General features: G+C 29.7%; 1 protein-coding gene across 7 annotated transcripts in view; it reads left to right on the forward strand.

Moving 5' to 3' along the window:
- LOC143230338 (formin-like protein) overlaps window positions 1-23,599 on the forward strand; it is a 119,880-nt gene that overhangs the window by 43,125 nt on the left and 53,156 nt on the right. For all 7 annotated transcript variants that reach the window (XM_076463734.1, XM_076463733.1, XM_076463739.1 and 4 more), the window contains 7 exons: window positions 7,661-7,744; window positions 9,325-9,411; window positions 14,320-14,399; window positions 16,274-16,357; window positions 19,721-19,931; window positions 20,514-20,590; window positions 22,543-22,714. In XM_076463734.1, coding sequence (XP_076319849.1) covers window positions 7,661-7,744; window positions 9,325-9,411; window positions 14,320-14,399; window positions 16,274-16,357; window positions 19,721-19,931; window positions 20,514-20,590; window positions 22,543-22,714 — 795 coding nt within the window. The remainder of the gene's footprint in view (window positions 1-7,660; window positions 7,745-9,324; window positions 9,412-14,319; window positions 14,400-16,273; window positions 16,358-19,720; window positions 19,932-20,513; window positions 20,591-22,542; window positions 22,715-23,599) is intronic.

Below are 23,599 nucleotides of genomic sequence, written 5' to 3' on the forward strand. Positions count from 1 at the left end.
AGTTATGTCCTACAGAGTTGACCTTTCAAAATTAGGAGAAAAATCAGGCGTCCTTAACATTCCAATATTTCTTCATGTAACTAAAAGTATATATAGTGTATGTGTTTACAAGAGTAGCAGGAAAGTAACGAGTATTGTTCAGAATACTAGCTGAAGTTTACAGATTCTGTATAATGAAAAGAAGTATTAACAGTACATACACATGGTCTAACGACAATGCCCTACAGATAACCTCATGTGTATTTTTGTGTTTAAAAACAAGTAAACAAACTGTGTATTTTTTTTAGAATTTTTTGGAAGTACTTCAATTTTATTGAATGAAACGGTTAACAAGTAACTAACATAAAAATGTTTGAAAACTAAGTACACAGTTATTAGCGTTAAGTATCATGGGAGATTTGGAGATAAGGGATCTGACATAGTAACAAATTACTACTACAATTGTATTATTTAAAACAATAGCTGAGGTACTTGAAATTATTTAGGTGGGATTAGAGTAAATTAAACTGAGACCTAAGGCTTGGTCAAATATGTCAATCGAAAGGTTTGACCTAACGAGTCTGGAACTATAATTGGTACTGAAGTTGGGCAAGAGATGATGGAGCTATGAGCTACAAGTTTTTACTTGAAAATAAAATCAGCAACAAACATTTAACAATTCTATGAGCCTTTATACCTCAGCTAAAAAAAAGCAATATTGGTGCAATGTTTCATAGGCACCCAACTGTTTGTTTTATTTCTGTATTTTCTCTTGGAAAGAAGTTCTGATGTAAATTAATGTTTGAATTAATTAAATGTACTGTTGATTGATGCCTCTCATGGAAGTTTTAGGAAGTTCTTATTGTTAAAGTTGTGATCGTTTTAACTTTTGAAGACAACGTGCCGACTTGACATATGCTTTACTTTTCGTTTCATATCATTGTTATTGTTTTAATATCACCAAGGCTTAATGAGTTATGAGATTAATTAAATGTATCGTGTAACAGAGGAAATTAATTGAAGTGTATTGTTCAAAGATGTCTTTATTTCTTTGTTGTTCGAAATGTCATATTATTATTCTGATTTAACATTTCTGTAGATTGTTTTTGTTTCCCTTCATGGGGTATTTGCACCTTTATAAATTTACAGCAGCAGTTTTAACCCTTTTCTGTAATTATTCAAAATGAGTTGGATTTTTTTCCTGCAGGAAAACACTTTACAAAATAGCCCAAAATCTGTTTACTTGATTTAATTTTTCTACCACAGTTATTTTCTCAAACGATAACTGATTAATATATTATGCCAGTACTTATCCTATATATGTACAAATACATATGAGCAGGCTGTTTTTCCTAGAACGTGATACATATATGACAATGTCCTGTGTTAGTTACTGCAGCTATATTTAAATTAATTGCTATGTATCCTATTAGTATTCATTGATGGATATATCGGTGCGCACACCTGTGTACTTAAGCCAAACGTACATTATGCATTGTATTTCTCGCGCATGGTTATTGAAAACATTAAAGGCTTTTTAGCCTTATATAGTGAAATATGTTTTAATTTATGAGTTAGTATTTTAAACTTTTTTTTTTTGTATTGTTCAATATGAAGTGAAGGTCATGGTTTGTTATAAGACCATCAAAAGAGAAGAGAATAAGACTTTGGACTGAATTACAAAAATTGATATAGGCAATGACTTTTTTGTTATCTTTTAATTAAAAAACCTATGAGCAGATAAGTGTTGATGCAGGGTCAGGTCGGGTTTATTGGTTAGCGTGTCAGACTGCTCATAGTGGTCCACGAATCAAAATGTAATTGTGCTACATATTTTCAGGCGTGTATGGGTGCGTGAGAAAAGTTATTTCCATTCTTCGGTTCTAAGAGTTGGACAATACTCCTGTAGCAGTGGGTGCTGCTGGTTACCTGTCTGCCCTCTGATCAGTAGCTTGATATTAGGATCAGCTATACTATACAAATTCGTACAGTTCTCTCATTTAAATTTAGCTAATGTTTACGTTAAATTCCATTTCCAGTAACCCCTAGCTCAGATGCAAGGCTGTAGGCTTATAGAGCTAAAAAAGGGTTTTGATACATGTGGTGTAGCTTTGTGTGTAACAACAAGCTAACAAACCATGAATAGTATTGATTTCATAAGTTGTCATTCAGGTAGCTTGTAATTTCGAGTAATATACTTTAGTGATCTACTGACATGTGTAATAATTTGCCTCCTATATTACAATATATATATTAGGTTGAGGAATAATTCGTGAGCATTTTTAAATAATTTCATTCAAGCATTACATGCAAGACTATACAATACTTCAATGCATGAACACATTACACCCAAAATATTTATTATGATACTTTATTTCATGTAATACCTAGGTATATAGTATGCATTGTTTTAAACGAAATTGCAAGAAATTAAATGTGAAAAGCAGATGGTGTCGAAAATGCTCGATTTTGTCCACTTGACATTCCATTTAATGAGCTGAAAATGAAAGCAAAAATTAAAGACATATGAAAATCAAACACACCATCTATTAGAGCAAAAAATTATCTATCAAATGACATGAAATATTTTGCGAAAGCGTTTCATTTATGAATATATTTTTTGTAACTTGAAAAAATGCTCACGAATTATTCCTCAACCCAATATATAATTATCATGAAATCTATTTCTGAAAGGCTGCAAATTCGTATTTTGACGTATATTGCTGACATTAAAATTATATATCTTTGTGTAGAATGATTTTTTACCTTGCAGTTGAGATTTGTTTGTTTGAGTTTAAAGTTTGAATTGTACAGGAAGTGTGTATATGTATGCATTTTAGAGAAAATTAATACTGATAAAGTTAAGTAAACAAAATCAAAAGGAAGTGTTTGGTTAAAAACAGCAAATCCAAACCTTTGACTAAATATGTTAGTTTGTCATTACTTAAAATCAAGCCAAAAAAAAAACAACCCATAATAATCAGAAAACACTGCACTAATTAAAACAATCCCAGGGTGCAAGCTATAATGTGGAATATAAAATGACCCTAAGTTTTAGAGGTGATTGTGGAAGTAGCACCCACATTGCAGTGGGGATACATTATCTATCAGTCTTAACCTTCTTTCACCAGTCTCGCATGAAGAAATAAAGGAGTAGCAATAGGTATAGAAATATAAATTAGGAAGCAAGATGTGGGTGTTCAAGCCCATAACATTCAACATCTATAGAATCTTTCACTGCCTGCAGACAGTTGTGGGAAGGTGACTGCTTTCCAAAGTGAAGAAGAAAATAAATTAATTGAAAAATAAGAATAAGAAAAATAAAGTTCTACCATTTGGGGGTAAGTTAAAACTTACCTCTTGAAGTTAGCATTCCAGCCCAGTAAATGAATTGTATGGAGAGTCCACCCAGTTGTCTAAATAAACTTATATAGTACCCACCCACCATTCATTTATTAAGTCTACTGTGACTTGTGCTCTAAACAAGTCTTTATATGTGGTAAGGTGTACATCTGCATAAAGTAGTGCGAAGTTGTTAAATGACCTTAGTGATAACTAAAAATAATTAGAAATATTTAGAAAATTTTCTCTAATTTTTATTTATTTATATTTAATACATTCTCACAGTTGTTACAGAATAGTTTAATAATTTTATTTAAAGTTTTTTATTAAATCCATAAACCATTAATTTTTTATCAGCAATTCAACATATCAGATTAATTTCCAAGTTATAATGCTTATAACAGGAGGAATGGTACATTACTATCAAAAGTTGGTAAACCATAATTTGGAAAAGCAAAATATTTTCTTGTATCCAAAATATTTACATTGATATCCTTATAAATTATTTTCAATTTCTAGTTCTGCTGGATAAGTAGTGTTGATAACATTATTTCAGGTTTATTTATAATAATTAAATCATCTGTATATCTATAAGTTAAGGTAAAAAATATCTGGATTTATACAATTTTCAATAAACCTATTCTCATAATGTTCATAACAGATGGATATGGCACATTATTATAAGGAGGGTAAACCATAAATTGGAAAGTCAAAATCTTTTGTGTCACACATTTTATATTGATATCCTTTTTATCCGTTACTGTAATGTCTAAATCTAAATAATATGTATCTGTATTATAAATTGAACTATTTGCAATTTCTAATTCTTTTGGATAAATGGTGTCAAGAACATTATTTCTGAATTATTTATGTTAATTAAATCATCAATATATATATGTAAGTTGAAGTACAAATATCTGGATTTGCATAGTTTTCAATAAATATGCTCATAATAGTATAAATATAAATTCACTATAGAAGTTGAATAGTTAGCTCCCATTGGAACTCTCATCACTTGTTTAAAAAACCTGTTAATTGAAAAATATATAACCATTGTAAATGCAGAAATTTGTATCTTTTATGTTTTTGGTGCTAAATTTTCTTCCATTTCTATAAAAGAATAACAGAACTGCTCTACTGATGAATTTAAAACAAAGATTAAATATTTTAATGGAATTGTGGTGTACAATGGGGTGAAATCAAATGTTTTGATATTATTTAATTGTTCACATTTTGTTTAGATATTGTAAAATAGTTTATTTTTTATTATCCAAAAAGTTTTTTATTATTAACATGTACATTTTTAATTTTACCAAGTAAAATATTAAGTAATTTATTTAATAATAATATATAGGCAGTTGTTTAATAATTGTTCTTATTGAATTAGAAATAAATCTAAATTTAATTGGAGATTTATAGAGATTGGGAATAGTGTAAAGGAAAGGTAAATCTACATAAGGATCTTGTTTAGAATAAAGTTTATTATAGGCTTTAATGAAATTTTTAATACTACAACTTTGGATTGGTTAATAAGTTTAAATGTTTGTGTACTGTTGTTCTGTTATCTTTTTATAGAATTGGAAGAAACATAAAAGATATTAAGTTTCCATATTTACAATAATTATATATTTTTAAATAACTAAGTTTTTAAACAAGTAATAGGAGCTAATTACTCTACTTGTATTGCAAATTTATATCTTTACTATTATGATGCTAATTATTGAAAACTGCACAAATCCAGATATTTTTAGCTTAACTTAGATGTATAGGTGACTAAATTATTGTAAATAATCATGAAATAATGTTATCAACACTATTTATTCAACACAATTAGTATTTAATTGTATTTAATTAGTATTTAATAGTATTAACACTTCAGTATTTAATACAGAAGCACATTATTTAGATTTAGAAATTAAAATAATTGATAAGGATATGAATTTTAGATAAAAGAAAATTTTGCCTTTCTAAATTATGATTTACCCACTTTTGATATTAATGTATCATACCCTTTTGTTATAAGCATTATAACTTTGCAATTAATCTGATATTGTAAAATTTGTAATAAATTAAAATATTTTATCAGTCATGTTGATGTGCTGATTATGAAAAAATAATGATTTATGGATTTAATAATGAAACTTTAAATAAAATTATTAAACTTTTCTGTAACAAATGTGAGAATATATTAAATATAAATAAATAAAAATTAGAGAAATTTTACTAAATATTTCTAATTATTTTTAGTTATCATTAAGGTCATTTAACAACTTGGCACTACTTTGTGGATGTACACCTTACGACATATAAGACTTGTTTAGAGCATGATAGTCACAGTAGATTTAATAAATGGGTTTTGTTTGGGTACTATATTAGTTTATTTGGATAACTGGATGGGCTATTCATACTAGTACAATTTGTTTACTGGGCTACCATTCAGTGCATTTCTACCATAATTGGGGCTGGAATGCTAACTTTAAGAGGTAAGTTTTAACTTACTTACCCTCAAATGGTAGTACCTTATTTTTCTTATTCTTATTTTTAATTAATTTACTTTCTTCACTTTGGAAAGCAGTCGCCTTTCCACAACTGTCTGCAGGCAATGAAGGATGATATAGATGTTTAACGTTGTGGGCTTGAGCACCCACATCTCACTCTAATTTCTATATCTACTCCTTAGTTTATTTCTTTGGGAGACTGGTGAGTGGAGGTTAAGACTAATAGATGATATATTCCAACTGCAGTGTGGGTCCTAATATAAAGTCACCTTGTAAACTTAGGATACATTTTATATTCCACATTATAGCTTGTACTCTGGGATCTTTTTTAATTGGTGCAGCATTTTTGCTTATTATTATTTAGTTTTTGTTTCAGCTTATTTTTAGGTTATAACAAATTAATATATGGGAGAGAGTTGTTTTGTTTTGTGATTTATATCAATAATTGTGAGAAATGTGCATTGTAAAATGTCATGTCTCGAGGACTAGTTTTAAAATTACTAAACTCCTGCCAGGTGGGTAACGTTTGGCTATATTTAATCAATGAAAGATAGGACAGTGTGCATAATTAACACGATTAAATTTTGATGAAGTTAAAATCCCATCAGAACACCATTGGCTTCCTTTTGAAAATTTCTTAATGTTGACCAGTTGGTATTTTCTGCATATTGATAATTTAACTACATCACTATTAAATTAAATCTTTTAAATCATCTGCACTTCGTATATAGTTCTGTTATAGAATTTCTGAATAATTAAACTTGACTTGACTGTAAGTTGATTGAGACCAGTAAAAACAACTTGAAGCGTGTAGTATTCCTTCCTTATTTAGAGTAGTAGTGATACAGCAGTAGGATGGTTTAGTTGGATTGAGAGTTAATAGAGAAAATAATGAACAGATAATCACACATGCAAGAAGCTGTTCCATTCCTATTTGTAACCTCATAACGTAGACAAGTTAAGAAATTAAATTGTCGTTTTATGCGTGAAGGTGATTAAATAATAAATGTTAAAGCAATTTTTTGTTGGGGATGGAATTGTGATTTGGTGGGGCTAAGTCAATGACTCGCTCCCATAGGCATTGCATGCCACTGCTTCACATTGAAAAAGTTGGAAAAAATGATTTTTAGAATGTTTATGGAGAGAAAACTAACTAAAATTAGCACAAATCCAACTAGCAAATGCTCTGGGTTTGTTTTAGACATTTAATATCTGTAGTATGAATGTACCATAGATCATGGAAATCCTGTACAAAAGATGAGGTTAAACATGGCCACGGTCTGCATATATTGATCATGTGACCTAGCTATTTAATTTATTACCTCTGCCGTAAAGCCTTATAGCACCAAGCAGGCCATCGTTTTGTAACTAATATACAAGTTTCCATGACCTATATAGTAACTTAGCGAAACGTAAATTTTTAACTCATACACTTGTGTTAATTATAATATGGTGATATTATGCAGGCCCAAAGTTGTGACAAGTTTATGAAGCATGAAAGGAAACCACATCATAAACACATATTAATTTTTCATATTTTAAACAACCAAAATGAAAGTTCTGTTTTTCTGATATACAAGTTTTTCAACAGGTCATTTCGTCAACAGTGGACTTGCTTTGAATGAAGTACAGTCTCTGAACTTGTTGAATTAACATGTGATTATTATTTGTTAGCCTAACATGTCATAAAATGTATCATTCATGTATTTGATTTTTTCTTCTACTAGTATATGCTAAAATGTTTTTGAATCTACTTCAGAAGGTAGAATCGTGATAAATAATTTGAAATATTGGGTTTTAACGTTAGATATTTTGCTAAATTGAGATTTGTTTTATTGCAGGTGTCCATGGACCTACCACCTGACAAAGCCAAGGTTTTAAAACAGTATGACGACGAGAAGAAATGGGACATGATATGTGACCAGGTCATTATATATTTTATGCTTGTTCATTTTTGTTTGTTTTTTACCGTAATTGTTGATATCATGTTTTTGAAAGTCATTACATATTGAAATAAACTAAAACTCGTCGAATTTGCGGAGTGCAAATCTCACTTTACAAAACGATTTGCAAGTATTAATACAACTGGCATGGTGTGACGTATTTAGAAAGAGTGCATTTGATTGGAGCAAATGTCCGACAGTGTATTACTGCAATTGTTCAGACTTGTGACTGAATCAATATGTCCTGGCCATTTCAAAGGAAGAACATTTAAACAGTGAAATCGTTAAAAGATGTAAAAGTAAAAAAAATAAAATACTTCAAAGAAAAGAATCTTCGATGGGAACTATAAACCTTGTGAAGCAGAACTATTAGACAGCGGTGGGTTGTAAAATGTTGCCTTAAGCCAATCGTGAGCAACACCCTCGTTTGTGGAATGAAGGCTATAGTTTCAAAAGCCTTCTGACCCAAAAACCAATGGGATGAAGCTCTGCAAATTTTCCGGTAATATTAACAATATAATAAATATGCAAAGTAGACCAAAGGTAACAATGTTCCAACTACACCTTGAAATCGACATTTGTTTGCATAAGAAAGATAACGAAACAACTTACTATCATGTTTAATCAGATCTGTCTTACGATGTATATTTGATAGACTTTTGGTTTGTGTTAACATGCTTTCGGAAGTCTAAATCTGTGTATAGTGGACGGTCTCCGGAAATGTAATCCAGATTTATGGTGTAAGATTAACCTTGTCTACCTTTACAGAAGTTTGTTTTGGGGGAATTTTGGTGTTGGGCAGTATGTGTAACCATGACCATGGTACTAAGCACAATAAGTGATTGAAGTAACAGTTGTAGTACTGCACTTGGAACATAGTTCGTACAAAGTGGGATTAACCCTTGGTATATATTTCTTTATTAGTTTTTATATGTAAACTAACTTGTTCAGTGCGACGTAGTTGTGCATATTTCTCTGACATCTGTGTATTCATTCCAGAAACACTTTTCTTAGAATAAATGCTTCATTTAACAGATGGGTTTCTATAATTTAATGTTTCATAAGGTATACTTGATTCAACACAACAGTATTTTTGTTCTGTACTTATTAAAAGTCCAAAAACAAGGGTTATGTTAGATCTGAATATTCTAACATTATTGTTCTGGTTATCGTTGTTTATAAGGAAGTAAATTGTATCTTACACCAGTTTTCATTATTTAAACCACATTGGTGATGAACAGTATTATTCAAGAGTGCTTTTTATGTCTCGGTCAGCAAATTTTATTTATTCAATTATAATTCACATTCGTAGTGATTTGGATTGTAATATGAAACGTTCTTATAGAAAGGTGTGTAAATAAAATATATACTGATTTATATTTTATTTTAGCACTCGCCAATTATGAGAATATCGGATATATAAGTATATTCAGAACTGTGTTGATCTGAAGTTGCTAATCCTATCATTTGATTACTGAAACGATGCAAGTTGTTTTTTTTATAATTAAAAAAGTGTCTAAAAACAATACTTATGGAATATATTTGTTTCTTCTATATCACAGGAAAAGGTAATAGCGAAAGAACCTCCAGCATATTACCTTAAAAAATTAAAAACATACCTTGATCCAAAAGCATCCAGGAGTTCCCGAGTAAGATATTTCCATTTTATTTAAATGATTTAATACTTAGGAAAAAATGGTTTTATATATGTGTGTGTGAGAATGTAATAGGTGAACTTTTGAAGCCTTTGAAATAGTGTTAAAAGAAAAAATGTTTTATTTAAATGTTTCCAGTTAGTCCTAGTAGGGGGTAGACAGTTGCAAGAGGAAGGACGAGTGGGGGTAATTTGTTGTCATTTGTGTGTGATGTAAAACTACCATCTCTGAACACGATCACTTAGATCTGATTGCACATGTGGTGTTACTAAATTTTTTATAGTGTAATAAAATCTGCCAAAACATCTGTGCACAATTTTTATTTGTGACTACTACATCTTTTGTTTTTATCGGTTTTTGTGAAGTTTCATATAAATGCTGGACTACGAGACGAATGAGGAAATGAACACAATTTGTTGTGTAATAAACAACCTCACTTTCTGTAAGCCGTATAATGAACTGACAAAGTCTGTGTAGTCACATATATTTTGTGCTTTAAACTGGCTTTATAGAAGCTTTACGGTAAAGTTACTGAATTTTATATTTTTCATATAAATTTTTGGTGGGTGATCTTGGATGGTCTTGCATTGACACTAAGTTATTTTACTTACAGGAACACCACTGTCACTTTTATTTAGCGTACAAATTATGCTTACAAAATAGTATTCAGTACAGATTGAAGAACGTGTTTCACGTATTCTACTTGTGAATTTAAACCATTTCTTTGTATAGTTTTTTTGTGTCACTATCAAATAATCAGTCGTTAGTAGTAGATTCATAATGTGTGTATCCTTCATAACAAACCTGGAATTGTGAAAGAAAGCACACCATACTGGAGTACAAAATTTCATTGAGTGTACTGTATTAACCCAAACAGAAGTTAGTGGTGGGGTCCATAATAAGGGTTTGCTTAAATACGAGTTATTTCTCTGATTCTCCCTTTGAAATATTCTATAAAACATGGTTTTTGATTTGGTTTAATGAATTTCATGCAAAGCTACATGAGGAGGGCTACCTGCGCTAGCTGTCCCTAATTTAGCAATGTAAGACAATGTATTACCAATGAATAGTTAGCCCGATTGTAACAATATAACACCCCCACAGCTGAAAGGGCAAGCACGTTTGGTGTGACAGGGATTTGAACCCGTGCTCTTGAGTGTCTCAACCATCTGGCCATGCTGGGCCATCAAACGTGGTAAATACAGTGTTATTGATGTCATGTTGGTAGTTATGAAGAACAAGATTTTACATGCATCAGACAAGTTTTATTTATTTATTGGTCAAGTTGTAGCTCTTAGATCCAAGTTGTTTATTAAATTGACTTCTAGATTATGTGAATAGAAATTTACATCTATCATATTGCTTCATTGTTTCTTAGGGGTTTCTAATTAATGACCTGTATACAGTCAGTTATTTGAAAGTTAAGGTCAACAATTTAAAGTTGGATAAAAGATGTAGATTGTTCGTGTAATAGGAGAATAAAATACCAGTTTTGTGTGTGTGTGTGTATCGAAATGAAAATTTCAGCACACTTATTTAAGTATTGGTGTTACATATTGTTGTGCAAGAAAAAAACAGCTTTCTGTTGATCCTTTTTCATTTATTGCATTAAACTATTTGAGTTGATTTTTCTGTATATAATATCTAGGTGTGCTTCTGCAGGGTCCCCAAAAGTGTTCTGTTTCAAGAGTAAATAAAACCAAAATTAAGAGTGACAATTATTTTTATTTCTGCCTTTTCAACTTAATATGTCATACTTTGTTGTAACTTTAAGAGTATATAATTCCTCTTGTGGTTCATGTTATGCATGTATTTTACTGATGTCATGACAGTAAAAATTACATTAATTATCCTTTATGTCACTTCAATTTACTGTCAATTCAGTTAAGCCTTAGAGTTTAAAATTCTCTTGAGACTTACATTATGTTATTGCTTAAAATTGACTTGTTTGTGCACTTTTTTATTAATTTTTAATAGATGGTGTTTGCTATTTTAATGATGTTAACAAAATTCATATAAAATATGTTTTATAGATAGAACCAAATTTCAAACTTCGTGATTACATAAGAAAATGCTTGTGCATTTTTGATTTTGTTATGATGCTTGTTTCTGCAAGAACAGTATACTACTACTACCCACCCTCCAATGCTAATAGTCAAACAGTAAGGAATCCATAACATATGTTATATATGTTAAAAGATGATGTTATTGTGTTAAGGTGCCGAAGGGTATTTGTTTATAAAACAGCTCTAGCTCTAAATAAGATAGTATCACTGTAAGTATGCACATGTTATTACCTGTAACAACCAAGTTAACTTTGTACATGGTTACATGGAAGGTGATTTGAGTAATTTGAAAATGTATCTGATGTCTTTACAGAAGACCATTTTAATGTCATCAATCCTAGTGATTGAACCCACAGAGTCGGACAACTTCCTAAACAACAACAGCTTTCTGTGATGTCGAGAAAACCCACTTGTAGAGAAATATGCATGTAAAAATGGCTCGTTTGGGTTGAGAAAATATTTTACATAGAAGAGCGAACAACGTTTCGACCTTCTTCGGTCATCGTCAGGTTCACAAAGAAAGAAAGAAAGAGGTAACTGACTGGAAGCTGACCACATGTTTGGAAGGGGTTGTGTAACCGAGTGTCGGAATGTAGAGGGCGGTGTTAGATGTTTGAATATATAATTTTATTTATTTTATTATATTAATATAGGTATAAAGGCGTTCCCTTTATATTGGTTTATTTTGGGTTTAAGTTGTTGTTTTAGTAAGGCTTCTTTAATTTTGCATTTGTTTATATTTGTTTCTTTATTTAGTATTTGAGTGTTTTCTATGGTTATGTTGTGTTTATTTGACTTGTAGTGTTCGAAAACGTGTGAAGGTGACTTTTTATGTTCTTTGAATCTGGTTTCCAATTTTCTACTTGTTTTTCCAATATAGAAGTTGTGGCAGTTATCACATTGTATTTTATAAATAATGTTGGTGTGGCATTTGTCAGTGTAGTTTTTACATAGTATAGACCTCAGTTTTGTGCCTGGTTTTTGAATAAATTTGGTATTAACTGGAATGTCATATTTTGTTACCAGTTTTTGCCAATTGTTGATTATTTTTCTGCTGATGTTGGGAATATATGGTATGCAGCAGTGTATGGTTTCCTGATTTTTTATTTTGTGAGATATAAATTATTTTTGTTGGTTGATTTTGCTTTCTGTCGAGGTGTGTGCATATAATGTTTTCTACAATTTGTAGAGGAAACTTCTTGATGTTGATGAAGTATTGTTTTATTTTGTCTAATTCATCGTTAATTTTATCTGGTGAGCATAGTTTTATGGTATCTTGGTAATACATAGCATTGGCATTCTCCAAATATGTAACATCAGCTAGCTCATTCATCAAAGGCTCTTTTAATTTCAAGTCTGATCTAATTCCGACACTCAGTTATACAATCCCTTTCAAACATGTGGTCAGCTTCCGGTCAGTTACCTCTTTCTTTCTTTGTGAACCTGACGATGACCGAAGAAGGTCGAAACGTTGTTCGCTCTTCTATGTAAAATATTTTCTCAACCCAAACGAGCCGTTTTTACATATATGATAGTTTTCTGCTTTGTACTGGTGTTTCATGTTCTGCTGTTGTCTTAGATATTAATACACACATACACGTGTGTGAAAGTCATGTGATAATGTGTAAATAACGTTGTCCAGTAGCTTGATAGGAATTTTATAAATACATGTTTGGGCAAAGTTTAGTGATAAGTACAATAATGCTAGGTTATCACTTATCTCCAGTTACTTCACTGGGTCCATCAACCATTTTTCATGGTGTGATAAAACTGATAATTTTTGTTTTGAAGTTTCTTTGTACTGTTCATTTTTACCATCGAAAAGAATTCTTGTTTTAAAAACCTACAGTGAATGGTGCTAAAGTACATTTAAAACCAAGATTATTTGTAACAAAAATAATATTTATTTGTTTTGTTGGCAATATTAAGAAAAGTTTTCAAGAGCAGACATTTCATGGGAATGTCCTAGTAGACTTGCTGACACATATATCTGTTGAAAATCTTTAATACAATTCTTATAGAATAGTCTCATTTCCAGTTGGTACACAATATAAAGTGTATAAACTAGGGAAAAGTTTGTCATTTTTTAGTTTAATAATACTATATACAAATAAAACAATTGTATGTTTATTTGTGTTTTAATTCTATTAAATTAATTGTAGCTGAAAAGCATTTTCAATTATAACATTTATAGGAAATAAATATTGGCTTACAGTGTATGTATTCAAAAAATTATCTTTTCATACATCTCTTAATGTCAGTAAGAGATTATAATGTAGTTGTGAATATGTAAAGTTATCATTTGTTTTTCCTTCCTGTTTGGTTCCACATTGATAAAATAATTAATATGTAATTTAGCTATTTCAGTGTCTTGAGATCATTGAAAGTTCAGTCAGTGTATTTCTGTTGCAAAACTGCAGTTTTCTATCAGTTTCTTAACATGTGCTGTATATTAAACAGAGGCATGTTGACATATATTGTTATTTTTGCAATTTCTTTAAACAACAAAAATGAACTAGCTCAAGAGAATGAAAATACATTTTATACAATTGGTGCCTTTTGTAATATTTCCTGACACTTTAACCTCTTTATATAATTACTCATACAATTTTAAAATTATAGACATACCTTAAAAGTTTGTTACACTTTGCTTAAAGATAGTATGAACCTTTATTGATATACGTAAGGTTTATAGGTGTTAAATTTTTTGAAAAATCCAGCTGATACATAATGTAAGCTCTTTTTGTATATATGTAGTTTTGTTTTCTTTTAACAAAAGTAAATTCTACAGTAATATATAAAATGAAACAGTTAATTTTTGTCACTATTATTGCAGCGAAGAAGGCTTGTAGGGGATGCCACTTCAACTCAAAATCTCCGTGACTTGGAGATCTCTTTACGAACAAACAATATAGAGTAAGTTTGTGGGACAAAGTTTATAAAGGAAATTGACTGGTGTTAGTGTTAAATACTGAAAATTGATTCGGCAGTTGAACTATTACATCCCAATTTTTATGATTAAAGGCATGCCGTACTGTAGCCTATTTTAATCGTTTAATTACAAATATTAAGTCAAGAAATTCTTTATGCTTAAATTGTGCCTTTTTTCTAAATATAGTTAGTGGATGTTTTCAAATAATTTTATTAATTTCATATGACATGTTAAGATGTATGACAAGTTTTATAATTTATGGTTAATAAAACCTTCTTAGCTAAAACTTGAAAACTAAAGGCTACATAGATGATAATATAGAATAGGAAAAGTTTATTGATTTAATTAATTAAAAGAAAGAGGGAGGTAAGTTGTTGAATAACATTGAATTTTCATCTTGTTGGCAATATATAATCAACTTAGTCTCTTTTATATCTAAAGACTGGCTCTTCTTGTAAACAAGTTAAATATAATTTAGGTTTTTGTAAATTCTTTTTGACCCTTCTTTTTGGCAGCTTTAATTGTAATAACATTGAATTTGTTTATAATTTTTTGCTTTGGCAAATAACTGAATTTGTATTGTACAAAGTATTATTTTTGCTCACATTTGAAACAAGTTAACTGATTTAGTGTATTTGCTAGTTTTGGAGTGTGATACAAATCCTGTGGTATTAAAAGGTTAAAAGTGAAGGGACTTGCATAAATATTAAAAATATTAAGATACTCAAATCGTCAGTGTTGATTGGTATAGAGCTAGAAACTTTGTTTCCAGATCTTATAAAGCACTACATGTTTTGATGTGAGGATGCCATGAATTGACATCAAAACATGTGAAGTGTTTAAGACCAATGATTGGTCTTAAAATAAAGATTTTATTTGTGTACCAAACAGTGTTGATCATTCCAGTGTTTTAACACATTTCAAATTCTGTGGGTTAAAGACAGACAAAAAATGTCAAAAAAGAACTGAAGACAAAAGTCTATGGTGTAAGAGAGGTTTAGCTAACAATGTTTAGTAATAAGTATTTAAAGCAATTTATTTGATACATATTTAGTTAGTAGCTGTGGGAGGTGTGTTGTTAGTGAATTTTTAAGAGAAGAATAGTTTATGTAAATAGTTTAAAACTTTGGGTAAGTTAAGTCAGTGTTGGAAAACTGAGAAGAAAGAAATTTGGATAAAAGTGTAATAAAGTAAATAAAACATTTTCAGAGCTATTAAGTATTGAATTATTTTGGAGGATATTTTTATGCATATACTCATCTTTAATCTTAAAAGGATAAGAACAATTCTGGCATTGTTTTTCAGCCTTTAATCAAACTGAAATTTTTCATTTCTCTAGTAGAAACTGAAATTCTTAGCTAATTTTAGTGTGGGTATTTGTATTAAAGGGGGGGGGGGTGAAATACGACAGTCATAACTGCTTGTTATAAATTTTGTTTTGACTTATCTTACACAGAATGTGACAAAAATACACTAATTACACCTGACATGTTGAAATTACAGTTCTCATTTAATTACAATATGAAGTTCATTTCCTAATATAAAAATAACTTAAAATGGGTCTCTGTGTCTGCCGTTTGATCAGACTTCCCAAACAATCTTTTCATGACTTCAGAGTTCTGGTAAAATGCATGAAATGTGATTTGTATAAATCACATTAAGGCATGAATGATCATCATAAAATTTCTGATGTTCATATATTTCTATATAAATTATATTTTGGTAAAAAGTGAAAAGTTTCTTTGTTCTTGCAGTATTTGAACTGCCTGTATTTGTATGGAATAGGTAAGACTAAGTTTGTAACACTGATACATGTGAATTAAAGTTTGTATTAACCATACCTTGATTTATATTCTAGATGGGTTAGAGAATTTCTAAATGAAGATAATAAAGGCTTGGATGTTCTTATAGACTACCTGTCCTTCAGACTGATGATACTGAGGTAGGATGTCTATTTATATCATTTCTGTTTTACTGGAAATGGTACATGTTGTTATTTTTTTTTATCTCTTTTGAACTAGTGGTGGTTTTTTCTTTGTTTGATAAATTTTTAGGAGATACTTTAATCAGTGTGTGCATGTTTGAAAATTAGCATTTAAAAAACCAGTTGTGATTTGAGTCTAGAGCTTAATAATAAAAATGCTTAGTTATCTCTCTATAAAGTACAGTAAAACCTGGGTAAGCCAGAAAGTGCATAGGGTGGAAACCTGTACAAGCCAGAAATATTGAAATTTTGCAGCATTATCATAAGATTTCTTTTATAAAAGGCTCTCTATATGGCAGAACCTGCATAATGCAGATGGAAAACTATCTTTCACCTACCTCATCTATCAACAAGTAGGATTATAACCTGAGTAAGGTGGAAAAATGTTTTTGATTAAATATTAATTTCTTATTTAATTAATAATTTCTTTAAATATTAATAAATTCTGGGACATTTTGTTACAGTTAGTATTGGTTAAATATATTTTTTTCTTCTTGTGCCATTATTTTTGCAGTTAAATTAGATTCATGATTTATAGAAACATGCTTGTCTTTCAAGTGCAAAATTCTACTCTTTAAATAATTCTCTCGAAAAATAAATTCCTGTCTTCCCCAATTTTAAAATGTAGGGAAAATTTACCATGGGTAATAGGTAGAAGTGAAAATCTTTGATGTTTCAAAAATTCAAGGAAGAATTAACTTCCTGTGGAATGGAAAGTGAATAATAAAGTGTGGATAACAAGTGCTATAAATGAGGAATTTTTGAACAAATTAAACAAAAGAATGGAACAAGAAAATAGAAATATTTTACTTTTCTTAGATAATGCAACTTGTAATTCAAAATTTCAACTTTAAAACGTTCGTTTAGTCTTTCTACCTTTATGTACAACATCAGTTCTACAGCCACTACATAATGGAATTGTACAGTGTATAGAATTGAAATACAGAAAGCTTCAGCATATTATCACAAACAAGGACGACTGCAAGAGAGCATCTGAAATTACCATGAAATTTGACATGTTAGATGCAATTGCATTTTTAAGTCATTGAGTCAAATGCATAAAAGATGAATGCATAATAAAGTGCTTTCGAAAATGTGGATTTATTTTTGATAATGGTGAACATTGTAGAAAAGTTTGTTATGACGATTCTAGTGAAATCCAAACTCTGATTGAGAAGATTGCAGATGATTCTGTGAATGTGGAAAGTTTTGTGAACATTGACAATGTTTTAACATAAAGTGAGGAAATTTGATTTAAAATCTATAATAGAATTGCAAGATGGTAATAGTGTGAGATTTAGAAGATGAACAGAATGGAAAAGATGGTGAGGAAATAGAAATTCCGACTTCATCGCAAGTGTTAAGTTATATTAATGCTATCAAATTGTATGCAAAAGTGAATGGGGAAAAGGAACTTTATGAAAAGGCTGTAGAATTGGCATTCTCTTTTAACCACATGAGAAAGCCCATTAAAAATGAAAGTTGAAATATGACACTTTCCTCAAATAAATTTAATTTTGTGTACTTATGTATATTTTGAATGTCTATTTTTGTTCTTATTCTAATAAACAGTTTAATAACTTTATTCATAAAGGTCTTATTTTCCTTGAGTTAAGCAATTATAACATTCTGCTCAAAAATTATATATAATTTAGGAAATGCATGTTCACTATGTCTAAGCCAGAAAACCTGCTTAAGTCGGAAATTTTACTCTGTCCCGTGTGATTCCGCTTTAGACAGGTTTCATTGTATTTTAAGACAAGTAGTTTTATTACGGAATAAGAGAGTCTGTTATGTCTAAATTTGTCCTTGAAAAACATGGTTTTGAATATGAGAATTAAATTTCAAAACAACATTAACAATGAGAAGTTCTAGATATTTTAATATATAAAAACTAAAGGGTGTGTGTGTGTGTGTAGGTTTATTCTTTTTGTTTTTGTATAAATAAGTTTTAAATAAAAATTATGGCACATAGTAAGATACAATTGATAAAACATGATTATTTTTATATATATTTATGTATAAATAGTATGTTAATCGGTTTAGAAACTTAATAGTATGACTTCATCTTTTGTGAAATGAGCAGTTTAATTTTTACCAGTTATTTCAACATAAGAAATTCAAATTAGTTGGTGAATAGCATATATTACTTAACACTTACATAGAGACTTGTCTTTAAGGATATTATTGCCATATTTATTGATGGTTTTCTCATCATATGTTTAATAACCTAACAGGTAGCAGGTAAAATATACTATTATAGAACCTGGTAAGTTGTGAGAAGCTTATTAAGTATTGCAAATCTCCTAGTTATGATATTGTAAAAAGTTAATTAATGCAGACAACTTAGGACAGTATGTTTGTATGGTATTCAGTTACACTGATGTCCAACAGACAAATTCAAGTGTCTGCAAAATGCAGGTTTAAGACTGTTAAGCAAAGAATAACTTGAACAGAGATATCAAAGGAAAGCAGACAAACACAACTAAATAAACAAAATCTTTATCTACATATAGGTTGGTTATATTTTACTTGCTGGGTGGCATAATTTTCTATTGTGACTAAATTGGCTACTGGGGTGGGAAAAAGGATATCTTAAATGTCTGCACAGATATAGGAGAAATATGTTATACTGCATGTTTGAGTCAGATGAAGAGATCATAATGTAGTAGCTCATAACATGTACATTAACTGTGTTAATGACTGCTTTAAATAGCACACTTAACTGAGAAAATCCACAACTCGTACCACTTTTTATAAGTATCTGTGTCACTACCCATTGAGATGGGATTGCCCTACTGCAGGGAGTGGACACTTGTGTTTCAGTGGTTTCTGCTAGGTGGTCTGCCTGATGGGTACATCATGCTCCTTAAAAGTTTGATTCATGGCATAAATATGATCATGTATTGCAAAAAAATTAAAATGATAATGTACTCCCCAACAATCTAAGACCTGGCCCTTATTTTTATGGTACTGTATAGGGAATAATTGGGAACCTTTGGAATAGTTTTTACTTTATGTAACCTTTACCTAACCAAAGGGATTAATATGTACATGTACAGTGTTTTGACATCCACTTACAAGAATTTTATGGTAACATGCAGAAAGTTCACCTGCATTGAAAATTATAGCAGATTTTCTGAATATACCTAATAATAGATATAAACTCGTTATGAAAAAGTGATTTTAACACTTGCAGATGTTTTTTTGTATATTCTACCCATAATAATATACATTAATTATGTATGTATAAATTATCGATTTTAATCATACCATATAAAGTGCTGAAGTAATTCAAGCTTTTTTTTTAAATGCAAATAGACATGAGCATTTAGCCCATGAGGCATCCATTCAAGAGAATGGATCAGTCCCCAATGGATACTCTTCATCCACCACACACCGTCCAGCATTAGAGTTGGATAACTTTAAAATTAGAAGAGCTTCCAAGCACATTTCAAAGCTCAATATGGGGGAGGCTACAGATGACATCCATGTGTGTGTGATGTGTTTACGAGCCATCATGAATAACAAGGTTTGTTTCTTACAGATATTATAAAGTAATTTTTGTTTGGTTCTGAAACCTAATTTTGTTTTGGTGATGATCACAGCATTATTTAATCTGTCAAATGTTTCATATCCTGTACTCGTAATTTATACACTAAAAAGAAAAGTAAAATGTATATACAGCTGAACCTGTAAACTCCGTAGAACTTTTTCTTCTAGTATCCAGAATGAAAAACCAAACATTCATGGAGTTTTCTTGAAGAAGTAAAAACTCAGTTAAATAAATCACACATGACATTGAAACATCTTGTAAATAATCATTCAAAACTTACTGTTGAATAAAATAAATGAGTAAGATACAAACATTAGTAGCTGCCCATAGAAGAAAGTCTTCAAAATAAAAATTAGATTTTCATGGCCAAATATCATTTTAAATAAATTTTTTATCGTGTGTTTAAATTGTTGGTTTTTTTGTAGTATTATATATGGCAGTAAGTTTTAATGAAGTTTTTAATGTGGCAGATTTGGAGTTCTATTGTACAAACGTTTTAATTCTGTAGAAAAACAGTATTACTCAGTAAAAAAAATCCATGATTAATGCAATTTTTAGAATGGATTCAACATGGTCTTTGAACATAGGGAAGCCATCAATTGTATTACCTTGAGTCTTACGCACAAAAAATTAAGGTGAGGATCCTCTGTTTCTCTTTTTAGAGATATTATGTAATAAAAGTAAAATGGAATGCATAGTAACAGATTAATGATAAAAAATAATAAAATATAAAATTTAAAAATCTTTCCTATTATGTGGAAATTTCAGGGTAATGATTATATTTTTTTCTAGGTTTATGAGCTTTAATTGTTAATAATAATAGGAATCTCAGAAAGATATTGTTTATTTTCAAGAATAGAGCATATAGGCATGACTTGACATGATTTCATTATCGACTCAAAATATTGGAGCAACATTTGTTTTTTCTTTCTAGGATTCAAATTTTAATTTACAGTTTATTATTATTATTATTATTAACATTAATATGTATATGATAATATTTTTAAATGAAGTTCCTTCTCTGTACACTTTATAACAGACAATAGCTAGGCTCACTCAGATTGCTTATTTATTTTTGGTCCGAGGATTACTATGTTACTAAACAGAAAAATATTGATGTGGTTCTTACATTTTTCACCATTACCTTTAAATGTCATGTAATTTGTCATTCTGACTTTGTGATCTAAAATATATTTTTTCTATCTTTGGTATTAAAATAAAAACATTATTTATCAAGCAAAATTAACAATAATTTGGTTTACAAGACAAAAGCATTTGCTTTCATCATTGACATAAATAAATACATAACTGAAACTGGCACTGATAAACAGGGAACTCATAACAGCTTCATTCAAAACTGATAGGATATTTATTAATGTTGAAGTAAAGTCATTTATTAAACTATCATATCTAGTAAAAAAAGGTGGAGATTTAGTGTGCATGTGCTTAAATCATATGTTGAGTAACTATTATTACAATTTCTTTTTTTACACAGACTTGTTGATTTTCTTTATAACAAAGATAAGATGAAAACCCTTAAGTTCCAGTTTATTATGTATGCTTTCATTTTTTGAAACCAAATAACCAGTACTTCCACTTTAAAATGTTTTATTATTGACTTCAACTAAGTTACAATGTTTTTCTGTAAAAAGACTTGTTTTATTCTTTGCCAAGTAGGCTTAAAACATATCTTATAAATAAACTACCTTACAGCTGTTAAGTGACTTTTCCTGGCTGTAGTATTTCTTTTTTTCTTTTTTCTTATTTGAAAGCAGTTGTGTCTACTAAGGAGGTACTGGTGCACCATAAAAAAAAAATTTGGATCTCACTTTAAAGGGTACAAGTCCCAAGGTTCATTAATACATAAAAAATAAATGTTTAAGAAAAAAAAAACATTAAGTGTACAACATATGCAATACAGGTTGATTCACCACCTGAATTCCCCCCAGTATTATTTCTTTGTTGTTTCAACCTTGGAATTTTGTTCTGCCAGTTGTACCCCTCAGTAGTTTGAAATGTGTTTTCTTCTTTTTACTTGCCCATGTTGTTAAGTTATCAGTAAACAGATGTTGTGGAGGAATAAACATTTTTTACTTTGAGCTAATATAACAGATTTTTGTGGTCTGAGATAGTATTCAACTTGGGCTGTGTTTTGTTAGTTCAATATATTAATTTATATGTTAATAAAATGTGTGTTTAAACTCATGGTTCTTTCTTTGTTCACAAGTTTGAACAGTTATGGCTTAAACATTTCTCTATCCTGGCATGTCAGATCTTTAATTTGAGGAATGTTTAAAAGTTAGATCTCCTGTCATTAGTGATTTTGATCTGTGTTTCTTACATACTGAGAGTAATGCTCACCAGTAATGATTTACTTTGTATTTATGTTAAGGGAAATAATTTTTACCATTTTTTGTGATGCATTTTTTCATTTGAATTACAAAATTTTTTGGACACTTAGTATTTCTTATTCAAAAAAAATATTGTTGCATAAGAGCAAATCACTTTTTCTTGTTTACAGTGTTTAATATTAATGTCTTATTCTGTCAGTTTGTAAGCTTTATGTTGTAAATATCTACACCAACAGGACCAAAGCTTTAGTATTGGAGCTCTTAGCTGCTATTTGTCTGGTAAAAGGAGGACATCACATAATACTAAAAGCTTTCAGTAAGTTTAAGGAAGTTACTGATGAAGAAGTAAGATTCAAAACGCTCATGGACTACTTCATGAACTATGAAGAATTCAACATTGATTTCATGGTATATATCTTCTTTGTCATTATTTTATAAATCTATTATCTTGTGTTGCCCATGAATATATGGCATTGTTGCTATATAGTGGTTTGGTGTTTTTAATCTTTATTCTTAATTTCTGGCAGTGAAAGAACTGGTTTTTCTTAAGAGGTAAAAACAGGTAAAATCATTTTGTATATAAAGAATATTGCATTAAGTTAAAAATTTGTTCTCAGAATCACATAAAATATAAACAATTAAATGTGCATTTGAAATAATGTTCCATCATACAAACATGCTAATTATTAGGTGTTAATTTTAACAAAGAGCGTTTTAAATGTATGAGCATCACATACTTAAAAAGATCAGAATTTCAACTCTATACTTCAAAGACTTAGTGTATTCATTGGTCAAAAGCATATTTTTTACATTAACTATGATTGAGTTGTGATAAATTTCATAGTGTGCATATGTGTGTATGCATGTGTCTATATATATATAAAAGGAGTGTGTTCAAACTATTATTAATTACATTAACTGTCAATATGTGGTCAAAATCAGCACTTTCAAACAATAATGAACTTCATATGAGATAATTTCAAAATTTTTGTATAAATTAATCTATTTCTGGTCATAATATAAAGGTTATGATGGAGATTGCCTATTGTAATAACACTCAAAAACATTGAGGATATCCCATCTATCAGGCAGAATTGAAATGCAGATGAAAAAATAGTAAGCAATCATGGAAATGTATTTAAGAGTGCAGAGTTGAGTACTTAACTCACAATGTCTCAACTTCTGCTGTCTGCAGCCAGTTGAAGCCACCCAGAAAATACTTCTATTAAACATTATCCACTATCCTCCACCCTTAAAATGTTTTAAACTTACTAAATTAGAATAATAACCACC

This window comes from Tachypleus tridentatus, chromosome 10 (assembly GCF_004210375.1).
Source record: "Tachypleus tridentatus isolate NWPU-2018 chromosome 10, ASM421037v1, whole genome shotgun sequence".
Lineage (NCBI taxonomy): Eukaryota > Metazoa > Arthropoda > Merostomata > Xiphosura > Limulidae > Tachypleus > Tachypleus tridentatus.